General features: G+C 48.3%; 1 protein-coding gene across 3 annotated transcripts in view; it reads left to right on the top strand.

Annotated features, from left to right (window-relative positions):
• The window catches only part of LOC133339414 (DNA repair protein XRCC1-like), a 55,121-nt gene that overhangs the window by 24,830 nt on the left and 7,963 nt on the right, over positions 1-22,328 (top strand). Inside the window, exons 8-15 of one of the 3 annotated variants that reach the window (XM_061547558.1) lie at positions 527-695; positions 2,983-3,108; positions 6,139-6,334; positions 6,928-7,044; positions 9,845-9,926; positions 10,662-10,733; positions 16,456-16,510; positions 21,889-22,027. In XM_061547558.1, the coding sequence (XP_061403542.1) occupies positions 527-695; positions 2,983-3,108; positions 6,139-6,334; positions 6,928-7,044; positions 9,845-9,926; positions 10,662-10,733; positions 16,456-16,510; positions 21,889-22,027 (956 nt within the window). Of the gene's footprint in view, positions 1-526; positions 696-2,931; positions 3,109-6,138; positions 6,335-6,927; positions 7,045-9,844; positions 9,927-10,661; positions 10,734-16,455; positions 16,511-21,888; positions 22,028-22,328 lie in introns of all 3 variants that reach the window. The other 2 variants (XM_061547557.1, XM_061547559.1) reach the window with 2 other exon arrangements.

Below are 22,328 nucleotides of genomic sequence, written 5' to 3'. Positions count from 1 at the left end.
GTGCCGTGTCTCTGTCCTGTGTCTCTCTGTCTCAGACTGTCTCTGTCTCAGTGTCTCTGTCTCAGTGTGCCGTGTCTCTCTGTCTCAGTGTGCCGTGTCTCTGTCCTGTGTCTCTGTCTCAGACTCTCTTTGTCTCAGTGTCCTGTGTCTCAGTGTCTCTGTGTCTAAGTGTCTGTGTCTAAGTGTCTCTGTCTCAGTGTCTTAGCGTCCATTGTTTCAGTGTCTCTCATTCTCAGTGTGCCATGTCTCTCTGTCTCAGTGTCTCTACCTCAGTGTCTCTCTGTCTCAGTGTGCCGTGTCTCTACCTCACTGTCTCTGTGTCTCAGTGTCCTGTGTCTCAGTGTCCTGTATCTCTCTGTCTCAGTGTGCCCCGTGTCTCTGTCCCGTGTCTCTGTGTCTCAGTGTCTCTCTGTCTCAGTGTGCCGTGTCTCTGTCCTGTGTCTCTCTGTCTCAGTGTCCTGTGTTTGTCTCCGTGTTTCTCTGTCTCAGTGTGCCGTGTCTCTGTCCTGTGCCTCTCTGCTCTCAGGCCGCGTGCCTCAAGAGGAAGTTTGACTTGCCCGTGACCTCCCAACCACGGAAGAGGCGGCCGCAGGGCGAGTGGGGCGGAGGTGGAGGAGGGGGAGGAGGAGGGGGACAAGGTGGACAAGGTGGACAAGGTGGAGGAGGAGAGGGCCTCCTGATGGACCCTTCACGAGGTTTGTGTCTCCGGGTTGCGCTGCTCAGATGGGGATGTTAACTACCTCGCCTGGTATACAGAATTGTGGGTTCGATCACGACCCTGACTACCCGGTGGCGAGGAGATGTTAACTACCTCGACTGGTATACAGACGCTGTCTTTCCGACAGACCTGTTCTTCACCTGAGGGACGGCTGCTTGCGTTGTGGCTGAAACGTCGTGAGAATTGTATTTTATGATGTTTTATTTGTATTATTTTATTATTTCCCTTCTACGTGACTTTACTGAAAGAACCAAGAAGATGAATCCCTGCAGTCACGAAAGCTTTGAATCGAAATTTGGTATACAGAAGGTCGTGGGTTCGACTCCGGATCCTGAGACTGCCTGCTGCTGTATCTTCGGAGTGAGCAGTCTTTCTCGCTCTCCCTTGGTGGTCGCGTGGATTTTTCTCCAGGTCTTCCACTTTTTAAATCCTTTATATTAAGTTCACTTGCTTGCTTGCTTGCGCGCTTACGACCGTGCAAATCTTTCGGTCGTTTTTTATTTAAATCCTTTATATTAAGTTCACTTACTTGCTTGCTTGCGCGCTTACGACCGTGCAAATCTTTCGGTCGTTTTTTATTTAAATCCTTTATATTAAGTTCACTTACTTGCTTGCTTGCGCGCTTACGACCGTGCAAATCTTTCGGTCGTTTTTTATTTAAATCCTTTATATTAAGTTCACTTACTTGCTTGCTTGCGTGCTTACGACCGTGCAAATCTTTCGGTCGTTTTTTAACCCACTTCCCGTGATCCAATCGAGCTGACATTTTGCACACAGACTCGTTGTGCGTGACAATGCATTTTCGTGAAAAAAAATTCCAAAATTTTACACTGTTTAGGAAAAAAATGTTCATATTTAATTTAAAATACCAATGTGATAAAAATGGAACTCTTACTCAAGAAAAACAGAAATGAATAATAAAATAAAACCGACGCCACGCATATAAAGGATTTATAGTGAAAAACTTTGTTTTTACGGGTTAATTTTTTATCCCCTCCACATTTACAATCAATGTTACCGTGCATTTTTGAGTGATTTGGCTCCTGCTATGAATTTGATCGCGATGGTGATGAGCCACTACTTTGTTGGGCTACCATTGCTGATAACCAGGTCGCTGCTTCTGAAAAAATAGCTACTCAGTGGGGCCTTACCCACTTCTAGAATAAAACAAATAGTAGACTCTATGGGAACCTCATTTTCCAGTAAAAATATGATAATTGGTTTTTTACCCTTCTATCTGGCAACAAAACTGACACCTTTTTACAAGGAGTCATGTTTGCATAGACCACAATACCTGCGGTCATAATGCAAACAAAAGACATAACTCTGATAATGTATGCACTGTCCTTGAAGTTGATTGGTCCACACCCGAGACAGCTTTCCTTAGAGCCTAGTCTCACATGGGTTGGACCAGATGACGCCAAAAGGCGCACAACTCAAAGACAATGCACCATCAGAGTATGAGAGCTCGGGGCAAGCATCTACACTATGGGAACCTCATTTGCCAGTAAAAATATGATAATTGTTTTTTTACCCTTCTATCTGGCAACAAAACTGACACCTTTTTACAAGGAGTCATGTTTGCATAGACCAATCAACTTCAAGGACAGTGCACATTATCAGAGTTATGTTTTTTGTTTGTATTATGACTGCAGGTATTGCGGTCTAAGCAAACATGACTCCTTGTAAAAAGGTGTCAGTTTTGTTGCCAGATAAATACTCTCAATTATCCGCATGCGGTTTTTAACAAGAATTAATGAAGTGATAGGTTTTTGACCTTTCAACTGGTACAAAAACTGACACCTGTTTACAAGGCATCATGTTTGCAATAACCACAACACAAGCAGTCAAATTGCAAACAAAAAGAAACAACTCTGATGATGATAATGATATGCACTGTCCTTGAAGTTGATTGGTCCACACCTGAGACAGCTTTTTTGTACCAGTTGAAAGGGTAAAAACCTACCACTATATTTTGCCACTGGTAAAGGAGGTCTCGTAGTGTAAATGCTTACCCCGAGCTCTCAATACTCTGATAGTGCGCTGTCTTTGAGTTGTACGCCTTTTGGCGTCATCTGGTCCAACACCAATGGAGACTAGGCTCTAAGAAAAGCTGTCTTGGGTGTGGACCAATCAACTTCAAGGACAGTGCATATCATTATCAGAGTTGTGTGATAATTGTAAGTGTGAGAGTGTGTGGTGTGTGTGGTGAGCGTGTGTGTGGTGGAGTGAGGGATGGAGCTCTCTCTCTCTCCTTCTCGGAGGTGGTGGAGGCCGGAGAGAAGGAGCAGCTGCATCACCTGCACAGAGCTCGTTCGCGCGGAGCAGCAGCAGCAGCAACAACAACAACAACAACCACAACAACAACAACCACGGGGCGAGCAAAGCCGGTGGGTGGTTGGGAGCAGTGAGAGAGTGAGCGTGAATGAGTGAGCTTGAGAGATGGTGAATGTGAAAGAGTGCGGGGTGAGTGAGTGTGTGTGTGCCTGCCCACCATCATGAAGGTCTTTAATGATTGTGAACAGTGGAACCCCAAACGCACAGAATAAAACAAATACCTGGCCTATTGATTTTATCATAGGCCTTACCAGGTTAATATAGTAGCTATGTAGGTCCGCTTTAAAATCCCTACACCTCTGTTGCTATAGCAGATGGACAGAGAATATGGCATCCTTGTAGGACTCAAACCACATTGGGGCTCCGCAAACCTCTATCCAGCCACACGCTCCACTATCCAGCCACTCACTCCACTACCCAGCCACTCACTCCACTACCCAGCCACACACTCCACTACCCAGCCACACACTCCACTACCCACACACTCCACTACCCAGCCACACACTCCACTACCCAGCCACACACTCCACTACCCAGCCACTCACTCCACTACCCAGCCACTCACTCCACTACCCAGCCACACACTCCACTACCCAGCCACTCACTCCACTACCCAGCCACTCACTCCACTACCCAGCCACTCACTCCACTACCCAGCCACTCACTCCACTACCCAGCCACACACTCCACTACCCAGCCACTCACTCCACTACCCAGCCACTCACTCCACTACCCAGCCACACACTCCACTACCCAGCCACTCACTCCCACTACCCAGCCACTCACTCCACTACCCAGCCACTCACTCCACTACCCAGCCACTCACTCCACTACCCAGCCACTCACTCCACTACCCAGCCACTCACTCCACTACCCAGCCACTCACTCCACTACCCAGCCACTCACTCCACTACCCAGCCACTCACTCCACTACCCAGCCACACACTCCACTACCCACACACTCCACTACCCAGCCACTCGCTCCACTACCCAGCCACACGCTGCACTACCCAACCACGCACTCCACTACCCACACACTCCACTACCCAGCCACACGCTCCACTACCCAGCCACACGCTGCACTACCCAACCACGCACTCCACTACCCACACACTCCACTACCCAGCCACACGCTCCACTACCCACACACTCCACTACCCAGCCACACGCTCCACTACCCACACACTCCACTACCCACACACTCCACTATCCAGCCACTCACTCCACTACCCAGCCACACACTCCACTACCCACACACTCCACTACCCAGCCACACACTCCACTATCCAGCCACTCACTCCACTACTCCGCCACACACTCCACTACCCAGCCTCATGCCCCACTATCCAGCCATACACCTGCCTGGGTATTTTGTGTCATCAAACACTCCATCCCCTCCGCTGCCCATGTGGAGAGCGTGGATGTTTTCACATACCCAGGCCAGATTCGAAGCAAGTGGCATTTATCTTGTATCTTCTGTTTAACGCTGCTGTGTGGAAGATGCCTGGTATGTCGCTCCATACAAAGCTGCAGGTCTTCTCGGCCCTCCCTTGTCGATGCTTGTGAAACGTGGACCCCTCTAATGGAACATCTTCGGCAGTTAGAGCCATTCAGGCTGGCCTGCCTATGATCTATCCTGCGTTTAACCAGGCTGGATTGTGTGAGGAGCTCACAATCCTTGAAAGATCTGGACACATTCCCATCAGTGAGCTCCTCTGGCAGGCAAGGTTGCGTTGGCTGGGTCACGTAGCCTGCATGCCAAGCCAGCGCATGCCCAAGCACCTTTTGTTTGGCCGGATAGAGGGGGTTTAAACGTGCAACGGTATGGGCTCGAGAAGAGATGGACTGGTGCGGTACAGCTGGAGGTTCGTGAAGGACGCAGCAACAGCGGAGGGCAAAGGAGGGACGCTCACAACAATAGGCAGAGCACGGGGCAATGAGAACGCAGTAAGTTGGCACAGCAAAGGGCACAGGTAGTGCATCTGCCAGTAATTTCTGTAAGTCAACCCACGGCACCAGGGTCTGTCCCGTTACTTCCTACCAGCGAGGCCTGATGGTGCACCTAGCCTGGCACAAGTGCCGTGGTGATGTCACCGCCACTTAGTGGTGACCGGTGGCTATTGTTGGTGGTTATGGCGTTTTGATGGTTGTGATGGTGGTGATGGTGGTGACGGTGTTGACGATGCTTGTGATGGTGGTGGTCGTAATGGTGGTGATCATGGTGATGGTGGTCGTGATGATGACAATGGTGGTGGTGGTGATGATGATGATGATCATCATAATGATGGTGGTGGTTACAGTGGTGATGGTTGTGGTTGTGACGATAATTATTGTGGTTATGGTGGTGACGATAGTGGTGACGACGATGGTGGAGATGATGATGATGTTGATGATGGTGATGCTGACAGTGGGGTGAAGAGGGTGGTGACGGTGGTGATGATGATGATAGCGGTGGTGATGATGGTAGTGGTGGTGATGATGGTAGTGGTGGTGATGATGGTAGTGGTAGTGACGGTGGCGGTGATAATGATGATGATAGCGGTGGTGATTATCGTAGTGGTGGTGATGATGGTAGTGGTGGTGATGATGATGATGGTGGTGGTGATGATGATGATGGTGGTGGTGATGATGATGGTAGCGGTGGTGATGATGGTAGCGGTGATGATGATGGTAGTGGTGGTGATGATCGTAGCGGTGGTGAGGATGGTCGTGGTGGTGACGATGGTAGCGGTGGTGATGACGGTAGTGGTGGTGATGATGGTAGCGTTGATGATGATGGTAGTGGTGGTGATTATGGTAGTGGTGGTGATTATGGTAGTGGTGGTGATGATGGTAGCGGTGGTGATGATGGTAGCGGTGGTGATGATGGTAGCGGTGGTGATGATGGTAGTGGTGTTGATTATGGTAGCGGTGGTGATGATGGTAGCGGTGGTGATGATGGTAGTGGTGGTGATGATGGTAGAGGTGGTGACGATGGTGGCGACGGTGATGATGATAATGACGATGGTGGTGGTGACTCCGAGGCTGCCCGTTGCGCTAACCGCCCCACCCCCCCCCACCTGATCTGCCCCCCACCCCAACAGGCAGCGCTCGTGGGGTCAGGTCCCCTCCCCCGGCAGCTTCTGCCCCCCCCGCGTCTCCTGGCCAGCCTGCGCTGTGCGGGGTGGTGGTCTCGCTCAGCGGCTTCACCAACCCCCTGCGCTCCACGCTGCGCGACCTGGCCCTGGGGCTGGGCGCTCGCTACCGGCCCGACTGGGGACCGGGCTGCACCCACCTCGTGTGAGATACGGGGGGGGAGGGGGGGGGGCGAGAAGGGGGCACCGGGGGGGGGGCGGGGCGGGTGAGAAGGGGGCACTGGGGGGGGCACGGGGGGGGCACTGGGGGGGTGAGAGTAGCACAGGGGGGAGGTCATGGGGAACCACACTCATCCCCCGACATTCCTCCCCCTTGATCTGTTTTTCCCTCATCTCCACGTCTGTGTCTCCCCTGTGTTTCCGTGTCCCACCCCTCTGCGTGTCTCACCCCCGCGTCTCACCCTCGCGTCTCTTCCCGTGTCTCTTCCCGTGTCTCCATGTGACCCCGTGTCTTCCCACGTCTCAACTCGTCACCGCGTCTCTCCCCGCGTCTCTCCCCGCGTCTCTCCCCGCGTCTCTCCCCGCGTTTCCCCGCATCTCAACTTGTCTACCCATGTCACCCCGTGTCTCCCCGTGTCTCCATGTGACCCCGTGTTTTCCCACGTCTCAACTCGTCACCCCGTCTCTCCCCGCGTCTCTCCCCGCGTCTCTCCCCGCGTCTCTCCCCGCGTCTCTCCCCGCGTTTCCCCGCATCTCAACTTGTCTCCCCGTGTCTCCCCGTGTCTCCCCACGTCTCAGCTGTGCGTTTGCCCGCACACCCAAGAGCCGTCAGGCGCAGGCTGCCGGGGCTCTCGTGGTGCGGAGAGAGTGGCTGGAGGACAGCGCCGCCCAGGGTCGGAGACTCGCAGAGCGCCGGTGAGACACGGGGAGACACGGGGAGACATGGGGAGACACGGGGAGACACGGGGTGACACGGGGTGAGAAGGGGAGACACGGGTGAGAAGGGGAGACACGGGGAGACACGGGCAGACACGGGCAGACACGGGGAGACACGGGTGACAAGGGGAGACACGGGTGACAAGGGGGAGACACGGGTGACAAGGGAAGACACGGGTGAGAAGGGGAGACACGGTGGAGGGTAGACACGAGTGAGAATGGGAGACACGGGTGAGAAGGGGGAGACACGGGTGAGAAGGGGAGACACGGGTGAGAAGGGGAGACACGGAGTGAGAAGGGGGAGACACGGGTGAGAAGGGGAGACACGGGTGAGAAGGGGAGCACGGTGTGAGAAGGGGGGAGACACGGGTGAGAAGGGGAGACACGGGTGAGAAGGGGAGACACGGGTGAGAAGGGAGACACGGGTGAGAAGGGGAGACACGGGTGAGAAGGGGAGACACGGGTGAGAAGGGGAGACACGGGTGAGAAGGGGAGACACGGGTGAGAAGGGGAGACACGGGTGAGAAGGGAGACACGGGTGAGAGGGGAGACACGGGGTGAGAGAGGGGAGACAGCGGGTGAGAAGGGGAGACACGGGTGAGAAGGGGAGACACGGGTGAGAAGGGGAGACACGGGTGAGAAGGGGAGACACGGGTGAGAAGGGGAGACACGGGTGAGAAGGGGAGACACGGGTGAGAAGGGGAGACACGGGTGAGAAGGGGAGACACGGGTGAGAAGGGGAGACACGGGTGAGAAGGGGAGACACGGGTGAGAAGGGGAGACACGGGTGAGAAGGGGAGACACGGGTGAGAAGGGGAGACACGGGTGAGAAGGGGAGACACGGGTGAGAAGGGGAGACACGGGTGAGAAGGGGAGACACGGGTGAGAAGGGGAGACACGGGGAGACACGGGGAGATGCACGTAGAGACACAGAAAGTCGTCCGACCCTGACGCCTGCTGCATATTTGTAGTTTGCGGTGTCTATCCTTGATCGTGTGATTTTTTTTTCTTTCTGGATCTTTGTGGTTTTTTCCTCCACATTTGTAGAATCAACGTGAGTTCAGAGTTTTTGGCTCCTATACATTTCCACGCCGTGATAAGCCCACTTTGTTGAGCTATCATTTTTGACAGCCAGGCCGCTTCTGAAAAAGAGCTGTGTACAGCAGCTCAGTGGAGCCTTACCCACTTATAAGAGGACTTGCCTGCACGAATGGAGAGGCGGTCAGACACATGTGCATGAGCATAATATGGCGGTGCGTTCGCCATAGCGGTTGTACCAGGCTAGGTGCGCTTTGAGGCTATTGTGTGAAAGTGTGGAAGGTGCTTGCCACTGGCAAGTCACCGGGGCAGACCTATGGAGCCACAGTCTTGAACCCTCACAGATTTCGTTTAGACATCTGGAAGATGGTGGGGAGGTGATGATGTCAACCTCCAGCTGCTAGCGATGATGCATGAAGGCAAGGACGGGGCATGGTGGAGTGTCAACGCTCACGGCAGTGAGGACACCATCGGAGATGGACCACGCAGAAATTAATCAGCAGCAGATTCTAGATTTGAAGCTTTTGTGACTGCAAGGATTCATACTCTTTGGTTTTTTCGGTAAAGTCACGTAGGTGAAACAAGAAATCAAATAAATGAAAACAACTAAATAAAATCACGACGTTTCGGAGGCAACACAAGCTTCCTTCCGTCAGGTGTAAAAAAGGAGTAACCTAATTCTTTCTGAGATTAGTGATAGGCTAGCTTTAAATAAAATCTGTTTAGAGTTCGGTGAAGACACAGCAGCAGATGTGAGTGTGAAAGCGATGGGTATTACCTTAAATTTCGATTTAAAGCTTTCGTGACTGCAGGGATTCATCTTCTTGGTTATTTCGGTAAAGTCACGTAGAAGGGAAATAATAAAATAATAAAAATAAAACATCATAAAATAAGAATTCTTTTAAAAATAATTATTTTAAAATAATTTATATTTTATTATGTTTTATTTTTATTATTTTATTATTTCCCTTCTACGTGACTTTTAAAAATAATTATTTTAAAATAATTCATATTTTATAATGTTTTATTTTTATTATTTTATTATTTCCCTTCTACGTGACTTTACCGAAAGAACCAAGAAGAAGCATTTGCTCTGTTTAACATGTAGGCTTTCGCGACCAATTTTATTCATAATCAACGTTTTTGGGTTTAGATGGCGTTATTTATAAATGTGTCGTAACCCTCCACCACCCGACACGGCCAATCAGTAAAAAATGTACCCGTAAAAACAAAGTTTTTCACTATAAATCCTTTATATGCGTGGCATCGGTTTTATTTTATTATTCATTTCAGTTTTTCTTGAGTAAGAGTTTCATTTTTATCACATTGGTATTTTAAATAAAATATGAAAAAAATGTTTTCCTAAAAAGTGGAAAATTTAGGAATTTTTTTTCACGAACATTAATTGGCACGCACAACGAGTCTGTGTGCAAAATGTCAGCTCGATTGGATCACGGGAAGTGGGTTTAAAAACGACTGAAAGATTTGCACGGTCGTAAGCGCGCAAGCAAGCACGCAAGTGAACTTAATATAAAGGATTTAAAAAAAGTGTCACGTTGACAAAAGACAAATAGTTCACTGCTTTAGCCCACCGGTGTGTTGAAGCGTGAAACCACAACATTAAAAAAAAAATTGAGTACAACGTTTCGCTGGTAATTGCATCCAGCATCATCAACTGTTAGAGCATTTGTTCTCACAGTTTTCTCAGAATTGGGGGGATGTTTGTGTTTGTATGCGTCAGGTACCTGATGTACGGCGATGGATCGAGCAGCGAGGATGAGGAGGCACGTCCCTCACGCCGCCCAAACAGAACGCCGTCGACGGTGAGTGCCGGGGGGTATGGCTGTGTGTGTGGGTGGGTGTGTGTGGGTGGGTGTGTGTGTGTGTGTGTGTGGGTGGGTGTGGGGGTGGGTGTGGGTGTGTGTGTGGGTGGGTGGATGTGTGTGGGTGGGTGGGTGTGTGACTGTTGGGGAGTGGTAGTGTAGCGGTTAGCGCGCTGCGCTAACCGCTACACTACCGCTGAACCTGGCGACCCGGGTTCGATTCCCGCTCACGGCTAACACCAGTGACGATTATCTGAACCGGTCCTGGGCCTCCCCTAGGTCGACTCAGCCTTAAATGAGTACCTGGTGAGGTGTGTAAACATCGCCACTGGGGAACCAAAGGCGGCCGGGCGTGGTGCTGGCCACCCACCTCCTCGTTCGTGTACCGTTCCGGCCTTCATAGGTGCTCGCTAACAGCACTTGCCCCTACATTCTGTTAAGGCTATACGGGGGATCTTTGTTGTGTGGGTGGGTGTGTGAATGTTGGCACAGTAGGGGGCACAGGTGGTGCATCAGCCAGTCATCTCGGTCATCTCAGTCAGTCGATCCGTGGCACCTGCTGGGTCTGCCCCGTGACCTCCTGCCAGCGGGCGTTCGACACTTCACGTGGTAGCCTCAAGGTGCACATGGCCTGGCACAAGTGTCGTGGTGACGTCACCGCCACTTAGTGGCGAATGGTGGCGGTTGTTGTGACTGTGTGTGGGTGTGTGATTGTGTGCGGGAGCTGTAGTGTAGCCCGCGCCCCCTGTGAGGTGGATAGCTGAGCGAGTGCAAAGAGTCGGAGACCCGGTAGAACAACGGGCAGAGGTGAGCTCCCAAGCGAACTGCTCAGGGGAGGGATGGTCACTGGTTTTCAGGCTTCACTGTGTTCAAGTTTCATTTATTGGGTATAGCCCTGGGAGCCATGCGGCTCTTGAGTCGGGTGCAACCGCAACAAACAAAATATGAACATCTTCTTGGTTCTTTCGGTAAAGTCACGTAGAATGGAAATAATAAAATAATAATAATAAAACATAATAAAATAATTCTCACGACGTTTCGGCCACAACGCAAGCAGCCGTCCTCAGGTGGAGAACAGCGTCTGTCGAGGAGACAGATTCAGACCGTCTCCCCGACAGACCTGTTCTCCACCTGAGGACGGCTGCTTGCGTTGTGGCCGAAACATCGTGAGAATTTGAATTTTTTATATTATTTTATTATTTCCCTTCTACGTGACTTTACCGAAAGAACCAAGAAGATGAATCCCTGCTGTCACGAAAGCTTTAAATCGAAAAATATCAACAGAGAACATCTTAAAGCGACGACGCGCAACAAAAACATCCTGGATAAACCAGCAGTGTTGTTATAGCGTGATGTGTCATTACAACTGCCTCGCCTACTGCTGCCTTGTGTGTGTGTGTGATTATATATATCTGTGTGTCTATGGCGCAGGGAAATCTCTGCTGTTCAGCCTCAAATGAGTACCTGGTGTGGTGTGTTAACATCGCCACTGGGGAAACAAAGGCGGCCGGGCGTGGTGTTGGCCACCCACCCCCTCGCGTGTCGTGCAGGCCTTTATACGTGTGCAGGAGCCTAAGTAGCGCAGAAGACGTCGATAGAGGCAACACTTATTTATTAACAAGAGCTACGATACAGCAGCTCGTAGCGAACCCTCACACTCGAAGGGGTAACGGCCCCTTCACCCGATTCTACTAGAGGATGTGTTCCTCGGCTCGCGTTCCCCGTGAGCTCCTACTACTCCCCTCTATCTCAGACCATCCTAAAGGAGGCTAACTCACCTGGCCCAGCTTCGGCTCAGGTCCGACCCTCAGCCACTCGAGTCTGGCCCTCACAGGGACCCAGACCTCGCTGCTCTGAGGTCGCCCCTGGCTTGCCCTGCTCGGCTCTTATAAGAACTGCGAGACAGGGCGGTAGTCCCAGGGCTAGGCTAGTCGCTCTTCAATCTTCACTGGCTCTTCATTCTCTTCGGACTCTGACGACTGCCTCCAGCTCTCTCTCTCTCACTGCCGAGGGGTGGGGCTGTGCGGGATCCCAGCCACAGCCTCCCACACAGCCCCCCAGGGTGGTGACCGTTTGCGGACGTTGATGTAGACGCCCCCAACGTAACAGCTCGCCACACCCCGTTACGTAATACCTCTACACGTGCTCGCTAGCAGCACTTGCCCCAACAGTCTGTTCAGGCTACACGGTGGATTTTTGTCTCTTGCTGTGTGTGACGAGCGGTAGTGTCGCGTTTAGCGCGCCGCGCCACAAGCCCGGCAACCTGAGTTCCATCCTGCTCACGGCCAACACCAGTGACGATTATCTGAATCGTTCCTGGGCCTCCCCTAGGTCGACTCAGCCTCAAATTAGTACGTGGTGCATTGTGTAGTAAACATCGCCACTGGGGGAGACAAAGGCGGTCGGACGTGGTGCTGGCCACCCACCACCTCGTCGTGTGCCGTTCCAGCCTTCTTAGGTGCTCGCTAACAGCACTTGCCCCAACAGTCTGTTAAGGCAACACGGGGGGATCTTTGGGTGTGATTGTGAGTGGGTGAACGTGCGTCTGTTTGGGCTGGAGAACGCAACACCCCCCTGCGCATCCTCGGCGGTTGCCACCGGCAATGGGCCGTGGTGACTGAGCAAATCGGCTGTTCCCTTCATGGTAGCCACAGGGGACTCTGGGATGGGTACGAGGGAGCTGGTGATGACTGCCCCCTACTCAGCCTTCAACTCAATTCCCATAAAAAATTAAAGAAAGTTAAATTGAAGATTGTGCCGGAGGTCCCAGGGTGGGGGTGGAACAGGCCCTTTGTGGCATCTTTTGACCCAAACCCCCATTCTAGAGGAGCCAGGCGACCTGAACCCCGTAACCCTTTTTGTTCACTCCTGAAATAACAACGAGAAACCTACTCCTCTTCTTGGTTCTTTCGGTAAAGTTGCGGAGAAGGGAAGTAATAAAATAATAAAAATAAAGAGCGCCTTGACAAAAGAATATGCCTCTTGATATGCATATTCTTTTGTCAAGGCGCTCTTTTCCCCCCTTCCAACCCAGCTTATATACATGCTCCAAGCACGTGTGCTGTTTCATTCAGACGCTGTCGCCTCGACAGACCTGGTCTTCACCTGAGGACGGCTGCTTGCGTTGTGGCCGAAACGTCGTGAGAATTGTTTTTTTTATTATGTTTTATTTTTATTATTTTATTACTTCCCTTCTACGTGACTTTACCGAAAGAACCAAGAAGATGAATCCCTGCAGTCACGAAAGCTTTAAAGAAAAACCTACTGTGGGAGGACATGTTATAAGTGTTTTAACGCTCACTGCAGAGGAGGAGAGGCTGACACTTCTCTCTGTCAGGAGCTGGACAGTTACTGCCCTGGACCTCTGGAATGCAGGATGGGGTCCACATCATTAGACCTCCTTTGCCAGTACCAAAGTATAATCATAGGGTTTTTCCCCTTTTTTCTGGCAACAAAACTTAAACCTTTTTACAAGGAATAATGTTACTGCATTAACCACAATACTTGTGGTCAAAATGCAAACAAAAAACACACTCTGATAATATATGCATTTACACTATGAGACCTCCTTTACCAGTGGCAAAATATAGTAATAGGTTTTTACCCTTTCAACTGGTACAACAATTGACACCTTTATACAAGGCATCATGTTTGCAATAATCACAACACAAGCAGTCAAAATGCAAACAAAAATAAACAACTCTGATGATGATAATGATATGCACACCAATGGAGACTAGGCTCTAAGAAAAGCTGTCTCGGGTGTGGACCAATCAACTTCAAGGATAGTGCATATCCTTATCATCATCAGAGTTGTTTCTTTTTGTTTGCATTTTGACTGCTTGTGTTGTGATTATTGCAAACATGATGCCTTGTATAAAGGTGTCAGTTTTTGTACCAGTTGAAAGGGTAAAAACCTATTACTATTACAATATATGCATTTTCTTGGTTCTTTCGGTAAAGTCACGTAGAAGGGAAGTAATAAAATAATAAAAATAAAACATAATAAAATAATTCTCACGACGTTTCGGCCACAACGCAAGCAGCCGTCCTCAGGTGAAGAATGAGACAATGCCAAGCTAGGAGCTTATATATAAGCTGCGTTGGAGGTGGAAGTTTAAGTTTAGATGGAAGCATATTATATAATTTTTACGACGTAGAATTGTAATGTATTACTTGCTGTTAGTAACTCAGCTTAGTGTAGAGTATAGTAAGTATACTGATGGTGCTATGCAATTTATACTTTAGTTTTTTATGTAGTTTATACTTTAGTTTTCTACGTGGTTGTTGAGTAACTGCAGCTACATATCATTAACATTCCTTTCCTCTGTTACTGCTAATCCCTGCACCCCCCCTTGGTGCTGTTGATCCTGCATAATGCATGGGCATAATATGACTTTGAAACCCCCCCGCCCACCTCCTACGCATTTTCCATGTATATGCTAAATTCCTCTTCATATGCACATTCTTTTGTTAAGGCGCTCTCTCTTCCACCTCCAACGCAGCTTATATATAGGCTCCTAGCTTGGCATTGTCTCATTCTTCACCTGAGGACGGCTGCTTGCGTTGTGGCCGAAACGTCGTGAGAATTATTTTATTATGTTTTATTTATATTATTTTATTACTTCCCTTCTATGTGACTTTACCGAAAGAACCAAGAAGATGAATCCCTGCAGTCACGAAAGCTTTAAATCGAAATATATGCATTGTCCTTGAAACTGATTGGTCTACACCAAGAGACAGCTTTCTTTGCATTTTGACTGCAAGTATTGTGGTTAATGTAGTAACATGAATCCTTGTAAAAAGGTTTCGGTTTTGTTGCCAGAAAAAAGGGGAGAAACCCTATTATTATATGTTGGTACAGGCAAAGGAGGTCTAATGATGTAGATGCTCACCCCGAGCTCTCATTACTCTGATAGTGCATTGTCTTTGAGCTGTACGCCTTTTTAAATCCTTTATATTAAGTTCACTTGCTTGCTTGCTTGCTTGTGTAGAGGTGATACGCGCTGGGATTAGGGATCGTATGCCAGCGCGTAATGATTGGCTGTGTAGGTGGTGACGCGTGCTGACGGTGGAGGATCAGGGGTCAGCGCGGGGTCGTGGGTTACGGGGTACTGATTGGCTGTGGGCCCGTGACGCGCTGAGAGGGAGTGATCGGGTGGCAGCGCGGTGTGATTGGTAGAGGAGTGTTAACACGCGCTGGGGAAAACGGATCGTAGAGAGAGTGCGTCGTGATTGGTCCACGAGGGAACGATGCTCACGTCGACGTCCGGATCAGCTCCGTCTCTCGTGAGCAGGGGCTATAAAAGGGGATGCACACAGGCGTAAGGGCAGTATGTAACCAGCGAAGAATGAAGACGGGGATGAAGACCTAGGGCCCTGCGGTACCTAGTCCCGCTGTCCTAACGGGACCGGGACTCTGTGTAACCCAGAGGCGAGTGTAGTGTGTAGCCAGAGGCATAAGGTCTACACGAGCCGAATGCATTGTGTGTAGCCAGGGGCGTAGGGTCTACACGAGTCGAGTGTAGTGTGTAGCCAGAGGCATAGGGTCTACACGAGTCGAGTGTATTGTGTGTAGCCAGAGGCATAGGGTCTACACGAGTCAAGTGTAGCGTGTGTAGCCAGAGGCATAGAGTTTACACGAGATTAGTGGAGTGTGTAGTCGGAAGAAAGGAGACCACACGTTGTATTGTGAACGTAAAGATTTAATAAAAGTGTGTTACCCGTCAAGAAGTTCCTGCCGTCAATTCCAATACTTCACTTGCGCGCTTACGACCGTGCAAATCTTTCAGGCGTGTTTTAACCCACTTCCCGTGATCCAATCGAGCTGACATTTTGCACACAGACTCGTTGTGCGTGACAATGTATTTTCGTGAAATTTTTTTTTTCCCAAAATTTTACACTTTTAGGAAAAAATAAATTATATTTAATTACCAATTGCTTAATGGTGGCAGGCAATCATCTGACCCATAGGTGGCAGCCATCTCAAGCCAGAGGACGAGAGGACTCTAGCCTCCACGCATATAAAGGATTTATAGTGAAAAACTTTGTTTTTACGGGTTAATTTTTTGCATCCTCTGGTCTAGCACCAATTAAGACGAGGCTCAAAAGAAAGCCGTCTCTGGTGTGGACCAATCAGTTTCAAGGCCAATGCCAATACATTATCAGAGTGTGTTTTTTGTTTGCATTTTGACCACAAGTATTGTGGTTAATGCACACATGATTCCTCGTAAAAAGGTTTCAGTTTTGTTGCCAAAAAAAAGGGGGAAAACCCCTATTATTATAGGATGGGGGGTCCGTTGGACCGGTTTCTGTTCACTATGAGGGATGGACCATCTTCAACTCGGGGCAAGAAATTGCCAATCAAAAAAAAGTGGCTCTTCAGAACAGAATAGTGATATGTGTGTGGGACCAGAGGAGGAGGTTTAAGGTGTTCATATACATTACAATTGTCTCTGTGTCTGTCTGCAGCAGGGGTTGTGTCACTGCTCCTGCCATGTCTGATTTGTCTCGTGTGTCTGTGCACCAGAGGACATCTCTGCCTGCCGCTCGAGTCTCAACTCCATCTCCGCAGCGCACCGCAGGTAGCTGCATCTCACACCCGCCCCGAGTGTGTCCGGTCTTGTTTGACGGCTGCCCTCGTGTGATGGCGCTCACGAGGATCTGAGAGATGACTACCCAGCAGTTCCAGAACTACTACTACTCCCCACCCCCCCCCCATCAACTCTCTCTTTTCACTCCTCTACCCCAGTCCACTCACTCCCCCCCGCCCCCCTTACCTCTCTCTTCTCGCAAGACATCATGGGGCAAGGTGGGGGGGGGGGGTTGATCCTGCCTGGGGCTGCGGTTAATCACACACACACACCCCTCCCCATGTGGAGTGGCCAGTTGAAGTCACATCTTGCAGACTGGATTGTGTGAGGAGCTCAGATCCTTCAGAGGTCTGGACACATTCCCATCAGTAGGCTCCTCTGGCAGGGCGAGTCTGCGTTGGCTGCGTCGTGTAGCCCACATGCCCAGCCACCGCATGCCCCAAACAGCTTCTGTTTGGCCGCATAGAGGGGGCACAGTACGGGCTGGAGAAGGGATGGAGTGATGCAGTACAGGAGGATGTGGAGCTGAGTGGATTTGCCGATGACCGGTACCAGCAGTGTCAAGATCGTCCTCTGGAGGAGGTTCGTGAAGGACGCTATTGGCAGTTCCAGGCTAAGTGTACATTGAGGCTACTGGGCAGTTGGAGGCAGTCGCCCTCCAGCAACAACGGAGGGCAGAGGAGCGATGCTCACAGCAACGAGCAGAGTGCCGGGTGGCTAAAACACAGCAAGTTGGCACAGTAGCAGGCACAGGTGGTGCATCTGCCAATCATCTCAGTTGGTCAACCCATGGTACCCGTCTGTCCTCTGACCCCCCTGCCAGCAGCGAACTTTCCACAATTTTAATCGTGACCCCAGAATGCACCCAGCCTGGCACAAGCGCCATCACCGTCACTGAATGGCGAACGGGCGATTGTTGATGATGGTGGTGATGATTGTGTAGTGCAGGGGTGTCCAAACTTTTTGCAAAGAGGGCCACATTTGATAAAGTGAAGATGCCTAGGGGCCAATAATTCCTTTGACATTGTATTAACCACAAAAGTTACGTGGAAATACACGCTGTTATTAAACAATTTTCATCGTCACAATTACCTTCATTTTTCAAATGACAATGTAACCAAATATAAGCCACTCAGGCAGACGGGAACAACTCTAAAACGCAATTCTGCCTTTCGTTCAGTCAGATAACATTGAACAAACTGTATAGAATACCTTACATTTCCATGAGTTGTATGATGTATTTATTCTGACAGAGCTGGCGAGCCATAAATAAGACGTTATAAGACCGAAGCTGCAGGCCGTATGAAATCTGCCCGCGGGCCGGGCTTTGGACATGCCTGCTGTAGTGGGTTCCACAGAGTCGCAGACGTAGACTTGGAGGCACCACATTTATTCCGTTCCAACACGGGGTAACTTCCCCTTAACAGAATAACAGCCTAAGGCGGTGACCACCAGTCTAACTACACAAATTACAACGTAACTGCTACTACGGACCGGGACCAACAATTTGATAGAAAGTTTTTTTCAGGAAACAATCCTCTCTGCTATAAAAACTTTTAACATGCATTGAACGTTTCGTATCGTGGTAACCCTAAAATTAAATCGCTAAAGCTACGCATTGTATAGTGTAGTGTATAGTATAGTGTATAGTATAGTGTATAGTATAGTGTAGTGTATAGTGTAGTGTGTAGTGTAGTGTAGTGTGTAGTGTAGTGTAGTGTATAGTGTAGTGGAATATAGTGTAGTGGAATAATGTAGTGTATAGTGTAGTGGAATAATGTAGTGTATAGTGTAGTGGAATAATGTAGTGTATAGTGTAATGTAATAGTGTAGTGTAATAGTGTAGTGTATACATGCATTGAACGTATTGTAACGTATCATTGTACTGCACTCACCAAGATTCTGTCCGTCGTCTGCATACTTGAACGATGTTAGGTTGTTGACGGCTACATTTAAAATATTTAGCAATTTTGTCGCATCGCTATCGAAAGATTGAAATATCGTAAGTCGGACCATCGAAACTCGGGGACTACCTGTATACACGTGTTTTTTAAAGGAAGATTTATGGTGTATAAAGGTTGTTTCCAAAACGTTGGGTGGTGCTGCAAAGGCTTTTGTCATCCTACTTCCAATTCTTGTTCTGGTGATTATTTAAATGGCAATTAGATGAACGCCTGAGGTTTCACGGGTTTGACGGTCAGGATATTGAATTACAGATGATTGGGGGGGGGGGAACGCCGGATTTTCAAAAACGCCGGATACTCGCTACATCATCATTATTTAAACATCTTTTATTTGCACATTTTTGTATGATGTGTTGCTATGTTTTTGTGTGTTTTCAAATATGATTTATTTGTTCAAATTGTCACCAACAAACATAGAAATAGACAAAAATAAATATGATTTAAAAAATGTACCCTTTTATCTGCCAACAAAACTGACACCTTTTTTACAAGGAGTCATGTTTGCATTGACCACAATACCTGCAGTCGGAATGCAAACAAAAAACACAACTCTGATAATGTATGCACTGTCCTTGAAATTGATTGGTCTACACCCGAGACAGCTTTCCTTAGAGCCTAGTCTCCCATGGTGTTGGACCAGATGACGCCAAAAGGCGCACAACTCATAGACAATGCACCATCAGAGTATGAGAGCTCGGGGTAAGCATTTACACCATTGGAACCTCATTTGCCAGTAGCAAAATATGATAATTGTTTTTTTACCCTTTTATCTGGCAACAAAACTGACACCTTTTTTTACAAGGAGTCATGTTTGCATTGACCACAATACCTGCAGTCGGAATGCAAACAAAAAACACAACTCTGATAATGTATGCACTGTCCATGAAGTTGATTGGTCCACACCCGAGACAGCTTTCCTTAGAGCCTAGTCTCACATGGTCCTTGAAGTTGATTGGTCCACACCCGAGACAGCTTTCCTTAGAGCCTAGTCTCACATGGTCCTTGAAGTTGATTGGTCCACACCCGAGACAGCTTTCCTTAGAGCCTAGTCTCACATGGTCCTTGAAGTTGATTGGTCCACACCCGAGACAGCTTTCCTTAGAGCCTAGTCTCACATGGTCCTTGAAGTTGATTGGTCCACACCCGAGACAGCTTTCCTTAGAGCCTAGTCTCACATGGTCCTTGAAGTTGATTGGTCCACACCCGAGACAGCTTTCCTTAGAGCCTAGTCTCACATGGTCCTTGAAGTTGATTGGTCCACACCCGAGACAGCTTTCCTTAGAGCCTAGTCTCACATGGTCCTTGAAGTTGATTGGTCCACACCCGAGACAGCTTTCCTTAGAGCCTAGTCTCACATGGTCCTTGAAGTTGATTGGTCCACACCCGAGACAGCTTTCCTTAGAGCCTAGTCTCACATGGTCCTTGAAGTTGATTGGTCCACACCCGAGACAGCTTTCCTTAGAGCCTAGTCTCACATGGTGTTGGACGATTGCCGGACTGATGCAGCCTTTAGACCCGGTGATCCGGCAAATGCCAAATTACACAATCACTTTTCGCCTGATCGCAACTGTGTATTGTTTCTGTTTTCATGACCATAGTTATTCGTCCTGAAAAATGTGTATAAGTGCAGTATTTTCATTGTTTAAGTTGTTGAATGTAGTGTATAATGTACTCTATATAATATTTAACATCGAAATCAACAGCGTTTAAAAATTTGAGTACGACGTTTCGCTGATTATTACAATCATCTTCATCGGGCAAGAATGGTGAAGCCCTCCTGTTGCTCCCGGTCTTAAATAGAGCAGCATCAGGGTGACGTCTTCATTTACTACACTATACACTACTACACTACACTATACACTACACTATACACTACTACACTACACTATACACTACTACACTACACTATACACTACACACTACACTATACACTATACACTACACACTACACTATACACTATACACTACACTATACACTACTACACTACACTATACACTACTACACTACACTATACACTACTACACTACACTATACACTACTACACTACACTATACACTACTACACTACACTATACACTACTACACTACACTATACACTACTACACTACACTATACACTACTACACTACACTATACACTCTACACTACACTATACACTATACACTACACTATACACTACTACACTACACTATACACTACTACACTACACTATACACTACTACACTACACTATACACTACTACACTACATTAAAATAGAGCAGCATCAGGGTGACGTCATCATCTAATTAAATCTGGTACAGTGATTCGAGGCAGAGGGGGGTGGTATTGTAATTATATATATTTGTAATCATTCAATTGTTATTCATTAAAGAAGCGAATTATTTTGTTCTTTGAAAAACGTGACACATTTTTTGCTGATTGGCCGTGTCGGGTGGTGGAGGGTTACGACACATTTATAAATAACGCCATCTGACCCAAAAACCTTTATTATGAATAATATTGGTCGTGAAAGCCTCTACGTGTTAAACCGAAATCAAGCATAGCTATACTCTTTGTTTCTTTCGGTAAAGTCACGTAGGTATAAAATAAAATAAATTAAATCACGACGTTTCGATTGCAACACAAGCAATCATCATCAGGTGGGAAAACCACAGCAAGAAAATGTTTTGCTTTAGTGGGACACAGAGTTGCCATGGTAAGAGGTTAGGGTTTTACCTGGTTAATAACATCCTTCAAATGATCGCTCAATTTGTATCCATCAAACATTTTCTTGCTGTGGTTTTCCCACCTGATGATGATTGCTTGTGTTGCAATCGAAACGTCGTGATTTAATTTATTTTCTACCCACGTGACTTTACCGAAAGAACCAAAGAGTATGGGTCCCTGCAGTCACGAAAACTTTAAATCGAGATTCAAGCATAGCTACTTTTATTTTAGTAATAGGTTTTTACCCTTTCAACTGGTACAAAAACTGACACCTTTATACAAGGCATCATGTTTGCATGATGCCTTGTATAAAGGTGTACCAGTTGAAAGGGTTAAAACCTATTACTATATTTCGCCACTGGTAAAGGAGGTCTCGTAGTGTAAATACTTTTATTTTGTCACATACACGATGCCGATCGCCGGACTGGTCCGAGCCTTTGGAGCGGTTTTGCTGGTTTAGACGGATCGGCCCGGGACCGCCGGATAATTTTGTAAACCGGATAATCAAATGTCAAATGTGGTTAAGTATAGTGCAGGTTTGCCAACAAGGGTTTTATGGATGAACAGGGCCCTATGTGGATTTCTTCTTGCGTGTGATGATGATGATGGTGATGGCATTGATGCTGCTGGTTTCAGTGGAGTCTTATCGGGAGGACTGGACTGTAGCATTGCGAGTGCAGTTTCATCCTCTTTGTTCAGTGAATGAGGTGGAGGAGGAGGTGAAGGAGGAGGTGAAGGAGAAAGTGAAGGAGGAGGTAGAGGAGGTAACGGAGGAGGAGGTAACGGAGGAGGAGATGGAAGAGGAGGAAATGAGCATCGGGGATCGCGACTCTGAGTGGTGAGAATCTTAGCACCAAACCTCCACGACCCCTAACACTGCCCTTACCACTACCCCTGACTTAACACCATTCACTACTCCGACCATTTCCTCTTCGACTAGCCATAACACTACCACTACAGCTGCCAGTACTACTAACATTACCCCTACCATTTTCTTGGTTCTTTCGGTAAAGTCACGTAGAATGGAAATAATAATAAAAAATAAAATAAAACATTAAATAATTCTCACGACGCTTCGGCCACAACGCAAGCAGCCGTCCTCAGGTGGAGAACAGGTCTGTCAAGAAGACAGAGTCTGA

The sequence above is a fragment of the Lethenteron reissneri genome, unplaced genomic scaffold, assembly GCF_015708825.2.
Source record: "Lethenteron reissneri isolate LAM-NWPU_2019-01 unplaced genomic scaffold, ASM1570882v1 scaffold_1864, whole genome shotgun sequence".
NCBI classification, from domain to species: domain Eukaryota; kingdom Metazoa; phylum Chordata; class Hyperoartia; order Petromyzontiformes; family Petromyzontidae; genus Lethenteron; species Lethenteron reissneri.
The sequence above is the reverse complement of the archived record's forward strand: the minus strand, read 5'-3'. Positions and strand labels throughout refer to the sequence as shown.